Below are 21,228 nucleotides of genomic sequence, written 5' to 3' on the forward strand. Positions count from 1 at the left end.
GAGGCACACCACCATTAGAAAATGTTAAAAAAATTAACTCTGTGCCTATATTGACTATATATAAAGTAATTTTTCAATTTTTCCCACGGCACACCAGGCAACATCTCGCGGCACACTAGTGGGCCGCGGAACAGTGGTTGAAAAACACTGCTTTTTTGAAATGAGGACTGTGTCGTGACATTCAGAAAAGTAACAAAAATTCAACAGATAGCTATATCCAGATCTGCTTGTTAGTATGGGAAGTGCCGTTTAGATCAGCTCACTTCGGAAAGATTTGCAAAGATCAAATTCCTCAACTATCCCCAGGCTCAACAAAACTGTATAGAATTTGGCTGTAATCCCCAAAACATACCCAGCTCCTTCAACAGTTCCTCATAAGGTTTGGTTTCCAGACCCTTGGTCATATTGGTTGCCCTCCTCTGCACACATTCCAACTTGTCAATATCCTTTCTTAAATTGTGGTGCCCAGAATGGGACACAGTATTCCAAGTGTGGTCTGACCAAGGTAGAATAGAGTGGTGCTATTACTTCCCTTGAACGAGACACTATACTTCTGTTGATGCAGCCTAGAATAGCATTAGCTGTTTTGCTGCTGCATCACACTGTTGACTCATGTTAAGCTTGTGGTCCACCAAGGACCCCTAGATCTTTTCACATGTACTAGTGGCAAGCCAGGTTGTCCCCATCCTCATATTGTGCAGCTGGTTCTCTGCCTAAGTGCAGAACCTTACATTTGTCCCTATTGAAATCATTTGTTAGCTTGTGCCCAGTTCTCTGATCTGCTCAAGTCATTTTGAAACCTGATTCTGTCTTCTGCGGCATAAGCTACCCCTCCCAGTTTGGTGCCATCTGCAAATTTGATGAGCATAACAGAAGCACAGTTTAAAAAATATAGGCACAAGTCCAAAAGGTTTATGGCTTAAAGAGTGAAGGGAAGCACTGTCCAGAGAACATAACATCTGGATCCTGGGAACCAGATGTTTCTGGAGAGGCTGTCTCTTGATGATTGCTCTCCCTCATGTCTGGCAGTCTGTCATTGAGGGAAGCCCACTTGACCAGTGTTGGCCAAACTTGGGGTCTCCAGCTGTTTTTTGGACTACAACTCCCATCATCCCTAGCTAACAGGACCAGTGGTCACTGATGGTGGGAATTGTCGTCCCAAAACAGCTGGAGACCCAAGTTTGGCCAACACTGCACTAGACCTTACTTGAACTTCCATATTCTTTTCCCTGCTTCCTATCCCTCAGCATTTGGGGTTGGGTCCAGGGATGCACAATCCCCTTTGGTGCTCACATTATAGATAGCTAATTATAAGAACTTTTTGCATCCAACCAAAATGTTCTTATTTTTACCACAATTTGTCACTACCCACTCCTATTACAACATGTGCACTCTTTACCCTGGCATTTTGACAGGCTGATATATATGCGTAGAACACTACCTTTATTTTCTTTCTTTTAATTGTAGTTTTGGTGTTGTATTAACTATTGGTTTATTTGATTTAAAATTGTACCATGGTTCCTTGCAACCTGCCCCTGGGACCTTACAGTAAAGACAGGCACAAAATCCTAAGAATAAAATAAATAAGTGAACAGACACATAACCAACATACAGCATTCATTAAAAATGGTTAAGTTTAGCCAAGTTTGGCTAACTGATCATGAGTTTTTTTGTTTCGTTTCTAAAAGTTGGTTTATATGGGACAAAGGCATGCCCTGCCCTTAGAGCAGATTTGATTTTCTCTAGCTTCAGAGATCTTGACATGGTAAATTATAGTGCATAACAGCCACTACATTTTAAAAGAAAACCCTCAAGGAAGGGAGTAAGGGTGTGTGTGTTAAAGCAGCCTTCATCAACCTGATTTCCCCAGATGTTTTATGGACTACAGTGCCTATCAGCAAGCACATGCTGGCTGAGGCTGATGGGAGCTGCAGGTCCAAAACATCGGGGGAAACCAGTCTGCAAAGGTGGATTTAAGCCATCAAGTTCTACATTAATGCAGAAGAAAGACGGTAGAGGAGTCCTGAGGTGTATATAATGGACTGCACATGTCAAACTGCAGGTGGAAAATTCCATTTCTGGTGCTTCCCCTGCGTAAGAAATTAGTAGATTAAGATAGGGCAGGCTGGGTTAGAATGGTTAGAATGATGTCTCCATGACTATATGATTTCTTCTAATATTAATTTATTCATTTGTAATGACGTGGTTGCTGTACAGGGTTTTTATATAAAGGGATGAGCATTAAAATTGCACCCCCACCTGCTGGCTTAAGTGGTACAACCCATTCTACTACTTCCAACTATGGCTTATCTCCACTACTTTCTTCTGCTTTTCCCAGGCATGGCCTGTGTTTGAAAGCTCCATGTCTGAGCACCTTATTTTGCTCCAGAGTTTTTCCCATGAAAACCCCATAGACATTTGCTCTGATTGAGTGCTAAAAAGCAGATTTTCAAAGGGAAAGTTCTGGGGCAACACCCCCCCCCCAAACAAAAACCTCAGTCATGGTGCTTTTAAGCAGGGACCTGTGCCTGGAGAGAGTGGTGGAAAAAGGTCAGCTTGGATAAGCCCTATGTAGACAAGACCTAAACTTGTTCAACCTGAGGTCAGCCTAACAACAGTAAGTGCAAATAGGTTTATTCATTAGGCTTTTGATGAGATGGGAACAGCACAGGGCACTCTCTTACCAAACCCCACCGGAAGGGATATCCTCCACGTACAGTCGCTGTTGCTAGGATAGTTTCCTGGGAAGCCGGGACTCAGAATTACACCTTCCATCTCTTCCATGGTCCCACCACACTGAGCTGTTAGATAAGCAAGAAGAAGATGGCCAGGAACAAATCTCTGCTTTTTGGAAAGCTGTTTATCTGTTTGCAAAACCCTTGGACACATCTTAAGACATTGTAACATAATTTTGCATGATGGTTCCTGAGATCAAGGAGCAGGTTTTCGTCTATTTTTGGGTACAACTGGATGCCATGTGGCATCAAGATGGCAGACTGAACCTTTTAAAACAGCACTGATTTTAACCCCAAATTCCAAAACTACACTATTTAGTTTCTTGGAATCCCCAGCAAACCAGGCACAAGGCTGCCAGTTAAAAAGAAACCTATTGCAATATTGTTTGCCATTTATCCCGAGGACACAGGGAAAGGGATCACAGCTCAGCAGTGGAACACGTGCTTTGTATGAAGAATGTCTCAGGATCAATCCCCAACATCTCCATTTCAAATTATTTTCTTCCTCATCTTACTTCAGACTACTGTAAAATCCAGCCCTCTGAGAGAATATATGGCATAACGCCCCTACCCTCCCAATTCCACTACCCCTTTTTTGGAGGTGGGTAATTTTGGGAGATTTAGCTCCACCACCATAACCCTTCTCACCTGAACCACAGAGTCCAGTTTTCATCTCCCAAAACTAAATCCAGGGCTCTCTCTGTTCCTAATTCCTCTATATTCATTCACCTATGAAAGTCTCCGCAAATCCTCTTGGGTCCCCCCCCCTTGCGCAGTCTAAAATAGAACATGGAGGCCTGTGCTTCTAATCTATGCTGACACTGACAACACAGATTTCCCTCCATTTAATGGCTCATTATATGTATTTTTTTTCTGCTGACTTTGCTAGTCTCTAACTCCCCACCCTCTTGATGTCTACTTAAATGGAACTCCTCCTCAATTATTAAAAAAGGATAACATCTGGATTAAAGAAGAAGAAGAAACAGCCAGTTGAGCTTGTAGGGACTCGTGAACATTTCACCAAAGCTTGGTCACGTCTGCCTTTCTAAGTGTGCCATAAAAAAATATATATATTTGAAAAATCTCCAATCTAGTTTCTCTACTATGAACTGGTGTGCGCTTTCGTGTGTGTAGCTGTCAAAGGCAATTTCTCATTCGGGATCTGCAGCTAACAGATTGAGATTCAAATGCATATTTATGCACCAAATTAAGCATCCTGATTTTCAAAAGGAGCAATGAAAGACAAATCCTCGTGGGAAAATGGGCTTCTGATTTCAGCTGTTATAAAGCCGAATCGCCTAACTCAATTACATTGCAGACCAATATTCTAGTTTGCAATATTCTTCGCAGACCATCGGACCCTCTTACATTGTGGTTTTGCAAATGGGAACCTAGTTATAAGGCCTTTGGGTTAAAACTCTGCTCCTTCTGCACCCCAGTGCAGCTGTGCTGAAAGGGAAGGTTGAATGGGGAAAAAGAGAGCTTATAACCCTTTATTCTCCCCAGTGGTCCTGAGAAAACCATTCCTCTGAAGCTGCTATTTACATTGGGAGGAAATCCTGCATTCAGCCTGTGAAGTGCTCTGGAAAAGGCTTTGCAGGTGTCCATCAGCTGATTGGCGGTGCCTGCAAATGATATTTCAGCCCAGACCTGTGATATATGATGTCAGGCATAGAGCAGTGTGTGTGGCTTGGCCAAAACAGGGAGGCCTGGTGAGCCTAATTGGATCAAAGGGCCAGAGGTCCCCCAACACTATAACAGAATCAACAAACAGAACAGCTTATCAGTTCAGGTTCCCCCAAGGGATTCCTTAAGCAGCCAGGACATCACCAAGCTCCCTTTAAATGAAATAAAAACAAATAGTAAATAGTGAGGAGGCTACAAGGGTGTCCCTCTAGGATGTCACGGTCTTAAAATAAATGTCATGGTGGGCTTTTCCTACCGATGCAAAGTGGAGGAGGGTAGTTCCAGCGCCGGACAGTCCCTGGCATGCAGGAAATGTGAGAATGTCCCTGAATCAAGGAAGGAAAGCAGACTATGAGGCAGTGGGATAGAGGAAGAACTGAAAAAAAAGTCCTAATGAGAAGTGAGAGTACCAAAGCAAGTTTATATTTTGCACTACCGAAACAAAAAAGATATATACAAAGACTTGAATCCTAAAATAAGTTAATTTACATGAAGGTTTTTTTAAAAAAGAAATCACATATTTATAAATTGTACAAAACCACATTAAAGACCAAAACAATATATAAACATGAATACATTAGACAGCTAAAAGGATGGTTAAATAATCCAGATTGATTTCTTTCTCAAAAAAAAAGTTGTCAGATTAATCTGCACTTTCCTAATCTGTGTCATATAATCTATCACATAAGAACATAAGAACCACCTGCTGGATCAACCCAAAGGCCCATCTAGTCCAGCTTCCCGTTCTCACAACAGCCAGCCAGATGCCTGTGGGTAGCCCTCAAACAGGAACCAAGTGCAAACAGGACCTGAGCATGTTGCCTCCGTTAGTGGATGTGGAACATAACCATTGCGGCTAGTAGCCATTGATAACCTTGCCATCCATGAATTGGTCTAATCATCTTTTAAAGCCATCCAGGTTGGTGCCGTCACTGCTCCTGTAGGCATGAAGCCTTCTGAAAGTATTGTGTTACTTAAACCCATCTATTCATTGACTCAACTATAGATTTCACGATCTTTGTGGAACACTGCTAATTTCATTATAATTCATTATATTCGGCTGTTTCCAGATGTGCCCAACTACATCAAATCCACCCAGTGTTTATGGGTACTTTCCCATGATCTGGCATATAAAACTCTGCCCATAGTTAGAGTACATAATGTTTGAGTGAAATATATTGTCTTAATCTCAAGAGGTACATCAGAGCATCTAATGGAACATTAGATTGGAATATTTATTTAATCAAGCTGCTACTACAGCCCAGGACACTCATGCTTTATAACATTCCCACCAAAGTGAGGTCATTTCACATAAGAATGTGCAATGTTCAATGCCTCAACCATCCTGTTTCCCCCTGATTCGGTCACATCACAGATCCCTGTGTATCTCTTTCAATCAGCCCGTTCAACTCACACATGGGCAATTCACATATCCACAGTTTCACTGCAAAGTCAAACGCTTCACAGACTCAGTACACTCGTACCGGGAGTGCGTAGCCTGCTCACACTGAAAGGAGACAACATCATTCACCAAGTATCGCTCCCCGATCTTCAAACCCTGCTGGGGACATGGGTTCTGGGCACTGGAGAGGCCTACAGCTGCAAGAAAAGCAAGAAGAGGTGAATGGGGGTGGCTAGGGGTGGTGTGTGTGCACGCACACACATGCAAGAATGCCCCCAAATCACAACAACCTGACAACAGAGACCTAGCTGCCACTGAAGAAACTGTGCTTTGCTTCATGCATTGGTTTGAGAAGTGCACATTTGATAGGTCCTGCACTAAATGCCAAATTTCTCCTCCATCCCTACTGGCACACAGCTGATTAATCCTAAGTCTAGAGTGGTGCTGCTCCTAAGAACCTAAGAACTGGCAGCTTGATCAGGCCAGCGGCCCACCTAGTCCAGCATCCTGTTCTCACAGCAGCCAAGCCAGATGCCTGTGGGAAATTTCACGCAGGACCCTGCAGCAGCTATTACAGTTTACAAACTAGACACACTAACTTCATTGACGTGATAGTGTTGTGTCCAGTTTGGGCCCTAAAAAGAACATCACACACCATTTAAGTGAAGTGGCCCTCCAATTTTAAAGCACTGCCAGATGTACTAAGCCTGTACACATTCTGTAGTATCATGTCTGCTGTTGATCTCGTTTGGTGAATGAAAAGTAACAGAACGCTGCTCTCATTTCTGAAAGTGACCTCTCCCATGGGACTCCCTCCAGCGGTTGGCAATGGCACTTACTTTTCAGCCACTATGACGGGCGCAGCAGACCCAGTCCAGCTGCTCTGCTGTTCTCAGCCAGACGTTTGGCTGTGAAGGTAGCAGCTGAGTTGCAGGACTTAACGCCCTCTGTGATCAATGGTGCAGCACCAGGGAACTGGCAAGAGCTTCAAGCCTCAGAGTTGTGCTGTCTGGACTAGGTGATTTTTTGCACCACTTGCATGTGTGTTGCTGGTTTGTGTTATGTTTTCGGAATCTTAAATTTTCATGCCGACCCACTCTGAAATCCATTTTCTTGCTTCTCTTTGGATCAAGGGCGGTTTATGCATGCCTTAAAACACATAAATAAGCATGTTTCATGTGCATAAATGCACTCCCTACCATCTCCAGCTAGACAGCAGCATCTCTCATTCCTGCCTGGAGCACCTCAGAAATAAACCATAGCAGGAATCAAAGAAGAATGCCCCCACTTTTAATTCAGAAATATTAGAACTTGGATATCATCATTTGGGGGAAGGCTGCTAGCATTTTCATCATGCTCTTCATCTTGGCTACTGGCCTACCTTTCCATTTTATTTATGAAGGCTACTTTATTTCCTTTTAAAAAAATGTTCATTTTGGTAGCACATCAATGAAGGCTCAGTGCTTGAAATAGACTACTCTTATGCAATGACCATTCTAGTTTCCACCCAATGCTCTTCTCTGTTTCTGAGAATTCCCCCAGTTACCACCTGCATATCCCCCAGCCCTTTCTTCAGTCATGAGATCTGGAAGCTTGGCTATATTTTACTATTAGACACTGAAGTTTAAAATTATATTAAATTCCCACATCATATAACCTTTCTCGATCCTGTACTTGCATGATCACTGTGACAAAGTGCACACAACCCTGAGAGTAATTGCTCTCGCAGCAGAAGCTACAACCTGGACAACTTGGAACAGCACCATCGAGAAGAATCCTTACTTTTGTACTCAAGGTGAAATCCTGCAGCAGAGACACTGATGTCGGAGTAGAAATGCAAATAGAGTTGGTTGGATGTGCTATTCAGCAGTGCAGGGACTGTGGTTCCTAGGGGAGAAACACATGCACACAGGAGGCAGAGATGTTACCAAGGTGCTTCAGAAACATTGGAGAGGATACGGACCATTTCCAGAGCCACTCACCATATCTTGGGAGGTGTCCTCCCTCCACCCCCTTCCAGCCACCCCTAAACCTTGGAAAGTAAGACTAGAAGAGGGGATTTGGCAGTGGTGGTAGGGTCCCATCTAGCACAGGAGGCAGGCAGGCTGTAGAGCGGTCTCCAGGTCTTTTGTGCATTAGGAACAGACAAATCTGTCAATTTTGGTTTCTCTCAGTTTCTCATTATTTCCAATCTTAGCTTCAGTTTGCCACAATTCTGCACCAATTTGCAATCCGACATTCTCTTAATAGACTTGCAATTTTGTCCAATACAGTTTTGCAACCAACTTCCCCTAATATAAGGCATTTGTATTTTGTTTTCACTAATACTTGCATTTCCAGCCACACTTCACTCACTCACTCACACACACACACACGTCTTTTTGTACCACAGTTTGTTTGGAGAACTGCATTGTTAAATTCAGAGAAGTGCGAATTTTGAGGGCTAGCTACATTACAATTTGTGTTTGTTTGGGAAGTGCAATTAGGTAGGCTCACCTTAAAAAGTGAACTGAACCAAATTCCTCCAACATCCCTAATGTGCACACACAATTATAAAGGTGTGAGCATCCTGAAGGTTAGCCACCTTCATCAGCTCATTACTTAGCCAGTAAAAACGATCATTTCACACAACCAGCAGATGTCCCCATAATAGATCTGTATTAAAAGGATGAAGAATGAATCAGACTTAGGTGCGGCCTCTGCACACCCCCTTCCTTCCCATTGGTCCTTGGAGAACTGTAGGCCAAAGCCTGGCTGTTATCTGAGAACACATCAGAGATTGCACCTGTTTGTCTGAGAAGGCAGCCTTTAACTTTGGCAGCATGGTTCATTTTGATCAAGCTCCACAGAGGCCAGCAGAGGGATACTCAGAAATGTAGTTTTCAAAGTGCAGAGACACATTTCTCATCACAGAAAGCATTATCCGTTTGGACTAACAGATAGAGAAAAGGATTTGGAGATGAGAAGTTAAAGGGAGGGGGGAACAGGAGTCCAGAGGACCCCTCATGGCACTGTTCTCCCCTCTTTGCTAGCTGAATAACAGCTTGGGGTCTTGAAATGAAGGAACAAAGGCAGCTCTGGAGGGGAATGGATGCAACTCTGTGGAAAAATGGCTCAGAAAGCTTTGGCAAGAGACTCCAACTGTGGTTTAGGAATGCAAACGGATTCACTCTCAGCTTTGCTTCTTTGATGCACTTTCCTGTTTTGAAAAATTCCACTGCCCACTCAGTTTCTTACTCCACATAAGCACCATTCATGCATTACTCACATACAGGACACACAATGCTTTAAGCCCTACCTCCAACACCACACCTGCTTCCTCCAAGAACCATGTACTGCACAATGGATGCCTGCAAAACAACTCAAGGCACAAACTCTTGATCATGTGAAATTGCCCCACACAACTGGGACACCCAGCTGTACAGGTGTCCTGATCGTGTGGTGCCTTTATGTCAGGCTTCCTCAACCTCGGCCCTCCAGATGTTTTGAGACTGCAATTTCCATCATCCCTGACCACTGGTCCTGCTAGCTAGGGGATCATGGGAGCTGTAGGCCAAAACATCTGGAGGGCCGAGGCTGAGGAAGCTTGCTTTATGTTCAAGTAAGAGTTTCCCACAACCAGTACAAACAACACACTATTGTTGAAGGTGGTAGATGTGATGTTGGAAGTAGGGCAAAAAGCATGACCCTGCTCCTAAGTGAACATGACACTGTCCTTCACACAAGTAACGTCATTCACAGAAAGTCAGGGGTAGGGGAACAAGATGGGGAAGAGGGCCCAAATATTAGCACAATCGACCCCTTCAAAATAAGGGGTATTAATTTGGAAATGTTGGCACTGCTCCAAGCCTAAACCAGACCACAGGATGCCAGCTAGTTTGTGTTGGCAGGTTTGTGCTTGCTTCTAACATGCAAAGCATGGGAGGGAGGAATTTGTTTGTGTATGTGGCAGTGGGGAGGCTGTGCATGGGGGTAAGAGTGTCCAACCTGTCCTCTGCTTTGTCTATGCAAGTGCTGCCCTGTACTATTGTCATTACCATATTTTTCGCTCCATAGGGCACACCGGACCATAGGGCACACCTCATTTTTAGAGGAGGAAACAAGAAAAAAAAACATTTTTCTGGTTTTCCTTCTCTAAAAGCCTTTTTTTGAGGATCAGCTCAAAGTTTTGCAGCTTTTTGCAAAGGGAAAACCCTGGGGGTTTTTTTAGGATGAGCTCAAAGTTTTGCAGCTTTTTTGCAAAGGGAAAAGCCCTTTTTGGGGATCAGCTCAGATTTGTGCAGCAGAATCTTTCTGTCCCTCTTGTCTGTCCTTGGTTGTTCTTTCATTACTTTGGAGGTGGCAAGCCTGGAAGACTGAGCCCAGTGAATGGTCGACAATGGAGCTGCAAAGGCCAGAATTCCCCAACCTGATGCCCTCTAGATGTTGTGGACTGCAGTCAAGATGGGAGTTGTAGTCCAACACATCAGAAAGGCACCAGGTTGGTGAAGGCTGCTGTGGCCCATTCTGTGACCGCTTCAGAACTCACCTGAGAAGCTGCCCAGCATGGTGACTGTGTTATCCCCACCGTCAAAGACTTCTAGGGAATCCCAGTTCTGTTCTGTCACAAAACTGATCACTTGAATCTGGGAAGAGGGGAGGGAGAAAAGAAAAGAACTGAAAAATTATGATATGGATTGCCTTTTAATTGTAAACCAAATTTAATTCTGTAAAAAGAAACAAAACATTTGAGGTAGCCATTGGCATACTTTTCTGCCTACAGCAGTGATGGCGAAATTTGGCCCTCAAGCTGTTTTGGGACTACAATTCCCATCATCCCTGACCACTGGTCCTGTTAGCTAGGGATGATGGGAGTTGTAGTCCCAAAACAGCTGGAGAGCCAAGTGTGGCCATCACTGGCCTACAGAGAATCCGTTCAATGTTGAGCTGTCAGGATCCCAATGGGCACTCTGAAGTGCACTGAAAAGCATTACTGTTGAGCACAGAAAGTATACATTCTTTACTGGAAAGTATACATTCTAGGGCACAGACTTGATTAGCATGTGGTCAACTGGGCTCCCCTGTTGCCACACCAAAGCTGGCAGCATGCTGTTAAGCAGGCCCCTGCAGTTGCCAGTGGTGTTTTTTTCTTTTCCAGGGAAGCTCATCTGTAGTTAGTGATGTTCTGTTTGAGGAAACCCTGTTAAATGCCCAAGACACCTCCGGGTTCCCTGAAACACTTGCATGCTTCCTGTATGCATCTGGTTGGCTACTGTGAGAACAGGATCCTAGACATGCTCCCCTAGGAGCCTTGAGTGGTACAAATCCAGGTTAGTTTTTCACCACTTGATTCTGAGGATAGTCTACACCAGCCCTGACTTGGTCTCTCTCAGCCTTTCCTAGACATTCTCTAGGGAAGTGCTTGATCCATGCTACAGCTGTGCAAAATTCCCCCTCTTCTGCCAAATGCCACGGAGGGAAAAGGTGTGTGTCCACAAGAGTGATCATAAACCATTATCTCTGACATTCTCGCTTGCTTATCCTGAATAACAACTTTGCGGGGACTTTAAAGCAAAAGCAAAAAAACAGGAAAACCTTTAGAATCCATCTCACTGAAATGCTAATGACCTCCACTGAGTCTTTACCAATTGCTCCAGCCAAATCCAGCATCTGCATAATTATCCCCCTAATAATAATTTCATGCATTTCAGAAACAAGACTTAGGGGGTTTCCCTCTCACTCTCCCGTCTGACCCCCCAAAGCTCCCCTCCCCACACTGGAAGGGGCACAAACATTGTAAGCTTCTAATTTGACGCTCATGTGCAGGATTTCACGAAGGATCAGCCTGTATTTTCTGCCAGGGATCTAAATTAATTCACCCAGGGAAGAGCTGCCTTGGGATGAATAATTCATACCAGAAGTGCTAGTGAGCAGGATGATTACATAAAATCCTCACTGGCCTGACACTGCCTCTGTTGTGCTACCAGAACGCTTTCATCTCCAATGCCTCCTCTTGTTTTGTCACCACTTAACCTACACCTGCGGTACAAAACAGGGGTTAAAAGCTGTCTAAAGGGAGGGCACCGATGGAGCTGGGCCCTCGTCCTAGACACTGGCTGCACGCTCTGTGAGTCTCCAAACCAGGACCCATTCAAAGCACAGAACGCCCTCTGCATTTGATGGCACTGGAGGTCTGCCAGCCCTAAACCAGACATTTTATACCGGTATACGGGAAGGGAGAGGTTGGTGGCCCTCACTGCCTCCTGTGGGGAATGAATTCCCCTAGTTTAACCATGTGCTGTGCCAAGAAGGACTTTCTTTTATCTCTTCTGAATCTTCCAACATTCAGCTTCTTTGGTAGTCCATGGGTTCTAGGGTTATGAGAGGGGGGTGGAAGGATTTTTCTCTACCCACTTTCCCCATGCCATGCATAATTTTATAAACTTCTGCCATGGCCGCCTCTTGACTGCCTAGTCTATAAGCGAGTGAAACTCAGACATTCTGGCTGTCAGTTGCTCTCAGCCTGACAAGGCTCATGCAGTCGAGCTGGATTCTAGTTTCTGCAGACTATTCCCCCCGCCCAATATCTCTATAGGTTCAGCTGCCATAAACATCTCGTAAAGTTATCAAGTGAGTTGTTTAAAAGCAACAAATCCTTTCCCTTTCAGCGTTCCAACTTCTGTATTTCTTCCTAGCTAGGGGGGTCCCCAAATATGCAGAAGCAACAGCTGCATTCTGGGGTGGCCCCATTTAGCTTCCAAAGCGATTGACTTTGCTATAAGAGGGTTTGGTGATTGTGGCGGCATTCGTACTTTCTACCTCTGAGGAGCACTTCAACTAGACAGCTGAAGGAACCCTGCACAGAAGAAATTGATTAGTTGGGCATATTCAAGAGTCCACACTCAGTTCACACAGAAGACTGGCTGGCCAGAACTGCTAAGCCTCACCACTGCTCTCTGTGAACTGTTTCCAAGAGCACATTCAACATTCCCCTTTGGTTGCACATGGCAGAGGAGATCAGCAGCAGTGATCGAGCTGTCTTTAGGAGAGCGTTTCCGTCACGACTGATCTGCTCATTAGGAACCCTTAATAAGCTTCTGAAAAACACTAGTAGGTTTTCTCCAGGAGAAAACCTGAAAATAGCTGCAGTGGGTACTGCAGAAAGTGGGAAGAGAGTTCTATTTTATGAATAAAGTCATGTTTTGCTTAAATGTCTCACTTCCCCCCAGGTGTGGATTAACCATTAAGCGAAATAAAGCAGGTGCTTAGGGCATCAAGGGAAGGGGGGGGGCACCACAGAAATTTTCCATTGGCAGATTTTTAACATTAATTGCCACAAATTGCTCAGCTAAATGTTCCATTTCTCAGTTGAAAAATCCCAACAGAACTACTAGGCAACAAGGGCAGGCCAGGTGCCTTATCTCTCCTAAGTATAGAAGGCAGACATGTTGCATAGATTAGTTTTGAGGATCTGATCAAGATACTTTGCAATTAGAAAAGGTAGGAGAAAAAAAATTCCAAATATAAATAAAGTGGACTTTACAAAAAAAATAGACATTATATTCCATCTTACTATAGGTTTGTTTCATTTTCGAAAACCAAAGTTTATTTTTTCCATTTATTATTGTGTTTTTTTTAAAATTAGAATTTTAATTATGGGGCACAACAATCTTCTAAGTTTTAGGGCCTCTAAGGTCTTAATCCAGCCCTGCTTTTCTTTTTGCATATATTCAAAAAATCCATTAGCAGCTTCGCTGAGGAGAATCTCAAAATTCTCCACTGCGTTTCAAATAAAAGGTGCAAAGAAAAAGAAGTGCTTCATTAGTGGATAGTGCTCTCTCTTCTCCTCATTTTCTTTCCCTCCCTGCTTAAATTAATGAATGAATTATCACCTTTTGAAATGGCAAGTGCCAAACGCTTTGCAACTCCACCTCAACTGTTCCAACAGTTTTGCTCTGCTAAAGTGAGTATTCCCCACCCCCTCCCCCCTTTGCAATGCCTGTGGGAAATACGGATAACAATGCAAACAAGTCACAGGATATCCAGGGCAAAATTAAACATAGCGGGGGGGGGGGGACAAACCCAGAACAAAACCGATCTGTTAATTAGCTGTAGCACCCACAGAAGACATGCCAGTTGCTAGTTTGGAAGTTGTAAATAGGTTCACTTGCTGGCACTAATTGTTCCTCTGCCTCCCTTTCCCTGCCTACCAAAACAGAGCAGTTGCTATAAATAAAGCAATAAATAATAATAATAATAATAATAATAATAATAATAATATAATAATAATAATAAATTTTTTATTATTAAGAATATTGCAAACAAGTATAGCCAGCATCATAATACACTGGATCTAGGTTAAATTAGTTGCATCTAGGTCCCACTGAAACAAATGTGAAAAGTTACGTAGCTTGGATCCATCCTGTGCAGTTCTACGGATCTAGACACATCAGAAAAGCGTTTCAGAAAATGCGTTGTAAACCTCAAAGGGGGAAATCAAGTTGATGAAAGACAGAACTCCACAGTGCTATCTGGTGTCACAGTGTCATAACTAATGTAGTGGAGTCCCAAGGCTCATAGTGGAAGCAGGCAGTAAGTAGGTAAGACAGGGCCTTGGATAGCTTCAATCAGGAGGGTGGACTGATTCATTCTTCTGCTGAGCTCCATAGGCCAGATACCAGTACCAGCCTCATGTGCCAAATTTGACAGCTGGCAAAATGGACTTCTGTGTTGGCCAGGCCTAGCATAAAGATACTGGCCTTCTGACTTTTCCTTGCCAAGATAAGGCCCATCTAGTTCAGCATCTGTTCTTCACAGTGTCCAACCACATACCTGTGGGAAACTGGCAAGCAGGACCTGAGCATGAGATCATTTTCTTCTCCTGCAGCTTCAGCAAGAGGTATTCACAAACATTGCTGCCTCTAACTGTGGAGCAGAGCACAGCCAGCATCTTCTGCCTTCTGCAGTTTGCTCCTTGCCCTCACCTGTGCTCAGATTCACACCTTAACTCTGGCCCCAGCATCTTCAGCAACTGACTCCAGAGACCCTGGGCTGGAGAATGCACACTACCCCCAAATGTCACTCCAGGTACCTGGGCCCGTTGCTGTTCAGACCATTAAAGGTAAGCAGCTGTACTTTGTCCAAGAGCAAAGTCTCTCATTATATTAGTGCAAAGATTTACCCTTGCATAACTTACCCCCTTCCCCTATGCACCACTGGGTTTTTTCCTGCATTGCAGACCACCTTTTGCATTGCACCTGGAAGTGGGCAAGCAGTCAGTGGAGCTCATTACATGCAGGCCTCAGAAGTTCTTGGCTCCTGGTCCCAGATAGTATCCTGACATATCTGGCTACATCAGGAGGGAGTTTTTATTGCTCTTGGGATATTTGGACTGGGACTGCTGTACAAGTCCTTTAACTGAGCTTACCAAATAGGGCATTCCTCTAATGTTTTACCTGTATTCCTGCTCCTTCAGGGACGGTTATTTTCCATACACAGTTGAGGCTGTTCAAGTAGGGCTCAGGGAATCCAGGGGACAAAATGGTGCCTTTTCGCTCAGTTAAGTTTCCACCGCAGGGCACTGAAACATAGAAGAGAGGCTGCTACAGGTCTATTCCACATGAGGCTTCCTCATTGCTAGCAGGCTGCTACTACTCTCTATCAACACTGTTATCTGCTTCACTTTCCCCTAAGTCCTAAGATTTATTCATAACATTCATATGCAACCCAACAATATGGTTCTCTGGGACACTTACAAAAAAGATTTAAAAAATAATTAGACCATAAAACCATAAAATCTAATGCAGTGTGGTGCCTGCAGCTGCAGATAACATCCATACAACAAAGCTTAAAGCAACACCAGAATTTTTACAATAGAACCTAGGCCTATTGCATGCATAGCACTGAGCTGTGCATCCTTCCGTTGAACAATTAAGCTGTCTTATCCTAAGTAATAAAATTGGTCAATCTTGCTCAATCTTGTCTAGACTTACTGGCAGCAGCTCACCCAGGTTTCAGGCACAGCTCACTCCCAGTCTTACCAGGAAATACTGGGAGTTAAACTTGGGACCTCCTGCATGCAAAGAAAATTCTGTGCTCCCGAGATATAGCTTTTGCTCTTCATTTGGCATGAGCTATTGGAGAAGGGCCTTTGAAGATTGCTCTAAGGCCTGGATAGGTATTTGTGAGAGGAAGCCAACCCTCAGGTAACATTTATCCAAGGCTGTTAGCATTTTTAGGGTTGTACCAGAATCTTGAATTGCACTTGGAAATGGGCCAGAAGCCAGTTCTAATGACAGGGGCAATATGATCAACAAGAAATTGAACCTTCAGAATCATTGGTTTCTGAAAGGCATCTTGTCAAGAGGAGAGGTGCTTTTGGAGGAATGGAATTCACATCGGAAACAGTGGGGGAAATGCCAGAGAAGAGTAAGCAGCCAAACTTCCCCTTCAGTCTTACACATAAAGGTTAGCAGCATTGTGTGCCTAGCCTTGCTCCCTTGCCTGGTTAATGAAAGCAGGAGTCCCTGCCTGCTGTCCCTTGGTGCTAGCACCAGCTCAAATCCTAGCTTAAGCCCAAGACCCTCCAGGAATCTTGGAACTGAACAGATCACAAATCTGTAGTCGGGTTCAGTGCTGTTGCAGATTTTATAGGTACATACCAACACAAGTAGGCACAGAGGAATTCCACTGAGCAAGGGCTCCGGGCATTGTCAGGCACTCAATGCTGTGGGATCCTTGGAGGGCATAACCAGCAGTGCACTCAAACCGGATCACAGCCCCCACGGAGAAATCACTGCCTATCCGCCTCCCATAGCGGGGTTCAGGCACAGAGCTGCACTGCGTGGCGCTAGTTCGTGGGACAGCTTCAACAAACACACAGGGGGAGAAAGTTACAGAGCAGAATACATGCCCAAGATGAGCAAATCCTTAAAGCAATAATACTGGAAGGTTTCCCCCCCCCCCAATGAATGTGGCTTCTCAGGTTGATCCAACCCCCCCCCCCACACACACACACTAGACAGACACAATAAATTCACTCTCTGCTTTGCTGTTGGAGTTAATCCTCAGCTGTTGAAAACTTCTCATACATGCCACACTGATACAGCTAAAGCCATCCACCCACTCCTGCGTGTGGCCAGCAAAAGGAAGCATGAACTAGCTTTCAAAGCAGACAGCGTCCAAATGGAAAGGTGTTTGATGTGGACTTAAGAGAGGTCAGATGCTGGGTGGGGATTGCTCCTATTGCTATTCCTCTCCAAAAGGCAATCAGAAACGATTGTGCAGCCCAGGAGAGGCTGCAATTAACTCTCTGGAGGGAAGGCAGCAATTTTTATTTGACTTCATCAGCGTCTTTGATTCGGTTAAATCATTAACAATTGCTATCAAAATCTCTTCCCCCGTAATTAGGTACGAGAGTCAACTGAAAGGTTCTCTGATTAGTGCAAAAAAGCGTCAAAAGAAATCAGGGTCGAGCCTTCCTGCAGAGGCTCAAGCTTGCAACTAAGCTGAGCTACCCAGGATATCTAGGGGCTATCAAAAATTATGAAGCCCTCCTGAGGGAGGAACATCTGATGACTTTGTATGCTTTCCCTACTGGGATAAATCATGCACACCAGAATTGTCATTAATTACGGGCTCCCAATTAAGCCTTTGAAAAACACCACAGGGAAAGATTTATTTTTCCTTCCCTTAGAGTAAAATTGTCAAAAGAATATAAAAGCAGTGTTTTGACTCGCAGTAAGAGAGGTATCCAGACCAAAGCCAGAAGGCAAGCACACAGAGCAGTCTCCTCTCCACCCTCTCCACGGAGGCACATACAACCGGGGACCTAACCTGCTGTTCTCTGTGGAGGGAAGCCATGGCTGAAACACAGCAACCTAGCTCAGTATGGCCTGCACTGACTTGGCAGAGGCTCTCCAGGTTTCAGGCAGTAGACTTTTCCTGTCCCACCTGGATATGGAGATACATAGATAGAATACCCTGCTTTTCTTCCAAACTGGGATTCGAGGTGGCTTACTGTTTCTTGGTTATGCTCAGAACGAGGTAGAATTTTGTGACTAGTCAGGGGTAGCTATATATATATATATAGCTTTGAACATATTTTAGTGGAAAGGGAGTGGGCATTTCAAAAGAAAAAATAGACAAGTGAGACCTGCAACAGAATGTTTCAATGTGGAGTGTTCCTGTTCAAGGTTCCAGCCAGTCATATCCTTTCTTCCAGGATGCTCCATTCACTTCCTCCTCTACACCTGGTTTCCTGTATCCTACTCAACATTCAGCATTTTGTGGCCACTGAGCATACTTGGTCCCCTGAGTATGCTGTTAACCTTCTCTATTTCCCTGCCCTCCTTGTCTGAGCTACAATTCTGTTAACACTCACAAGCTGAGCTCACTACTAGATGGAATGATGAAGAACAATTACAAGTGAGTGGTCTTCTCATCTGGGCACACCTGAGGAGAGATGGGGACAGCAGGAGTGACTGGCATAAATGTATTAACATTAGAGCACTCAGCCCAGATTAGTTCTGGATTTAAATCTGCTCCTTGTAATACATCGCACAACCATGCTCCTCTTTGCTCGGTGAGATTTAGGCTTTGATCCTCCCAAATAACTCTTTCCTGAGTGATCCTCCCTCGATGGCTTCCACACCACCCAACACGTGCCTCCGTTCCCGTTTGGTTATTGATCTCTCTGCCTACCTTGGTAGACAAAATGGAAACCTTTGGCTGTGGCTTGACCTTTGGCACTGAACTTGATGAGGATTTGGTTGGTGGTGGCCAAAGGCAAAGATTCACCTGGAGAAGGACAAAGCACACAACAAAAATAACAACTCCAACAGAAAATACAACAAAGTGCAAATCTCACCTAAGTGAAGTCGGGATTGGTCTGGTGCATCATGCCAATAAGGTGGGAATTTGAATTTTGTGGGGCAGGAGAGAGGAACCTCAGGCTTGGAGGCCAAAGGAGGCCCCTCCAAACCTCTTTATCCTGCTAGTCAGACTCCCTTGAAGCCACACTCTCCCCCCAGCCAAACTCCTTGCTGGCCTAGTTTTGCACCCTCATTGAGTGTTTTTGCTTGGCTGGAATGTATCCTTGCTTGCCTAGATGGAGGACAGAGAGGGGTGTGTGTGTGTGTGTGTGTGTGTGTGTGTGTGTGTGTATGTGTGAAGTAGCTTATGCAACATGTCAAATCTTAAGTCTTTGCTCCACCCACTTTTGCTTCTGGCCACATCCGGCACTGGCATTAACTATCTATTATATCTGAAAGCTGCCTTAACTCCCTTGTCAGGGAGAAAAGGCAGGATATAAATATGATGATGATTTGGCATCTGGAAAGCTACCTGGATGGGTATGTTGTAGGACCATGCTGCTCCAGACAGAAAAGAAGCATTGTTGGAGGACCTCCTGATAATGCTCTCTGCACAGAGTGCTTCCTCCTCTGCTTGGAAGCTTGGATGTGGTCAGGGGGCAGGGGCCTGCCAAGCCTGTAGCCAACTGTTTAGATGCTGGCCCAGCCCCAGAGCTCTCAACCAGCTCAGCAAGAAGACTGGAGGTGAGCACCTGAGGAGCAAGGTGGAGGATGGCTCCAAGTGTTTTGATTCCCCTCCCTCTTGATACTCAGGCTGGGAGGGGGAGTGAGCTATGAGGGAAGTCTCTCCATGCTGCAAGCCTATGGGTCATAAACTATGGAAATGTTTGGCCCCCATATGGTGGGATCACACTCCACAGCTGACATGTCCCTGTGTAATTCTTTTGTCGCATGGATGTACAGATTCCAAAATGCAAAGAAAGGATTTCAATGTATCCCCATTCCTGTATTGCGAGGGATAAAGGTCTGTGTCTTATTGGGCTTCCAATTTAGGTACCAGTGGGACGCTACTTCCCATATGGCAAGAGGCCGAGGATGGGGATGATCAACAAAACACTAGGAAGTTGTGCCATAGCCACATGTTTACTCAGGTGTAGGGCACCTTCATGAACCACTGGAAGTGGGGTCACACTTCTAATCCTGCCACAATGTTGCATCACCATCAGGGGTGAACAAAGGCACCGTGACACCCAGGGTACGTAGGGAGCATGTGCGCTATACATAGAGGTATGTCGGTGGCGCCATTCCAGCACTGTATGGATGGTGCCGGGATCCCTCCATCACCTCTACAGCTGCAAACAGAGGATCCTCTACATGTGGCTGTAGCAGCGATGGAGGGATCCCACCGCTGTCCATACGGCGCTCGAGTGGCGCCGGCAGCAAACCACTATGTACAGCGCATGTGCAGCGTCATTACGTACAGCACATGTGTGCGACGATGCACATGCAGCGCCGGGATCCTCTGCTCATGGCTGCAGCTGCGAAAGGAGGATCATCCACATGTGATTGCAGCAGTGCAATGACTGCTCCCACCGCCACGAGCCCCCATGGGGTGCCTTCTTGTCACACACACCCCCCCGACATGGCACCCAGGGTGAACTGCCCCCCCATTGCGACACCACTGATCACCATTGCTGTGCTGTTCTGACCTCTGCACTTTAAGTACGGAGGCCTATAAAGGGAGCCTTTTGCAAAAGCAACTACTTCTGCAAAGGTTCCAGGGCTCAGCCATTCTCACAAAAGATGCAATTTCCCGGACAAATGATGCAGCTGGAAGCATTCATGCAGCTGGAAGCACAGCTCTTTCTACAGTCCATTGAACATCAAGCATGGAACTTCACAGCACTCCACTGCAGGACAAGTATGTTATGGGCCTTCTCCTGACTCCCCACTAAGCTATATAGGCCATACACCCTGCCCCACATCTCCCCACTAATTTCAGTGCTTTCCCACAAGTCAAGCTTCTATATACGTCTTCCATGCCTACCCCCAGGGGAGTGTAGCCCAGATTTCAGTTATGCTAGGCATGAATGTACCAGGCCTTGTCTATAGCAGCTGCCTTTTCCTCCCACCACCACCCCACTTTACAGAGTGCAAACCAACAAGCGTACACTTTACACAAACACTTGCACATGTGTAGAGACAGCTTGTACCTACGCTCAGTTCACTGCATGAACAAGCCTCTTATCATTGCTTCGGCAACAGGCAAAGATGTTCTTTTTCTTTTTCTGGAGGCCACCGATAAGATATTACGATACTGTACCGTTAAATCTGTTTTTAATGTTTATGTGATTTTTATTGCGTGTGGGGTTTAAATACGTTGGTTGTAAATTGCTTCAGGGTGTTTGAGTGGGAAGCAACATAAAAATTGAACAAATTCACCCACTCCCTCACAAGAACAAAGCAAGTGATCTGCTGGATCAGACTAAAGGCCCATCCAGTCAAGCATTCTGCTCTGAAAGGCACACCAGCAGGACAGGAGGGCAATATCACTCTCCCGCTCATATTCCCCAACAACTGGAATTCAGCTGTGTATGTCAAAATCACTTAGTTA

At 45.0% G+C, this 21,228-nt stretch overlaps 1 protein-coding gene across 1 annotated transcript in view; it reads right to left on the reverse strand.

The window, feature by feature from the left end:
- CSMD2 (CUB and Sushi multiple domains 2) overlaps positions 1-21,228 on the reverse strand; it is a 512,122-nt gene that overhangs the window by 80,036 nt on the left and 410,858 nt on the right. The window contains 9 exon segments of the mRNA XM_033157666.1: positions 2,685-2,801; positions 4,678-4,747; positions 5,906-5,922; positions 5,925-6,020; positions 7,606-7,710; positions 10,352-10,448; positions 15,258-15,382; positions 16,464-16,667; positions 18,505-18,600. Of these exon segments, the coding sequence (XP_033013557.1) occupies positions 2,685-2,801; positions 4,678-4,747; positions 5,906-5,922; positions 5,925-6,020; positions 7,606-7,710; positions 10,352-10,448; positions 15,258-15,382; positions 16,464-16,667; positions 18,505-18,600 (927 nt within the window).

Source organism: Lacerta agilis, chromosome 8 (assembly GCF_009819535.1).
Source record: "Lacerta agilis isolate rLacAgi1 chromosome 8, rLacAgi1.pri, whole genome shotgun sequence".
In the NCBI taxonomy this organism is placed as follows: Eukaryota; Metazoa; Chordata; class Lepidosauria; order Squamata; family Lacertidae; genus Lacerta; species Lacerta agilis.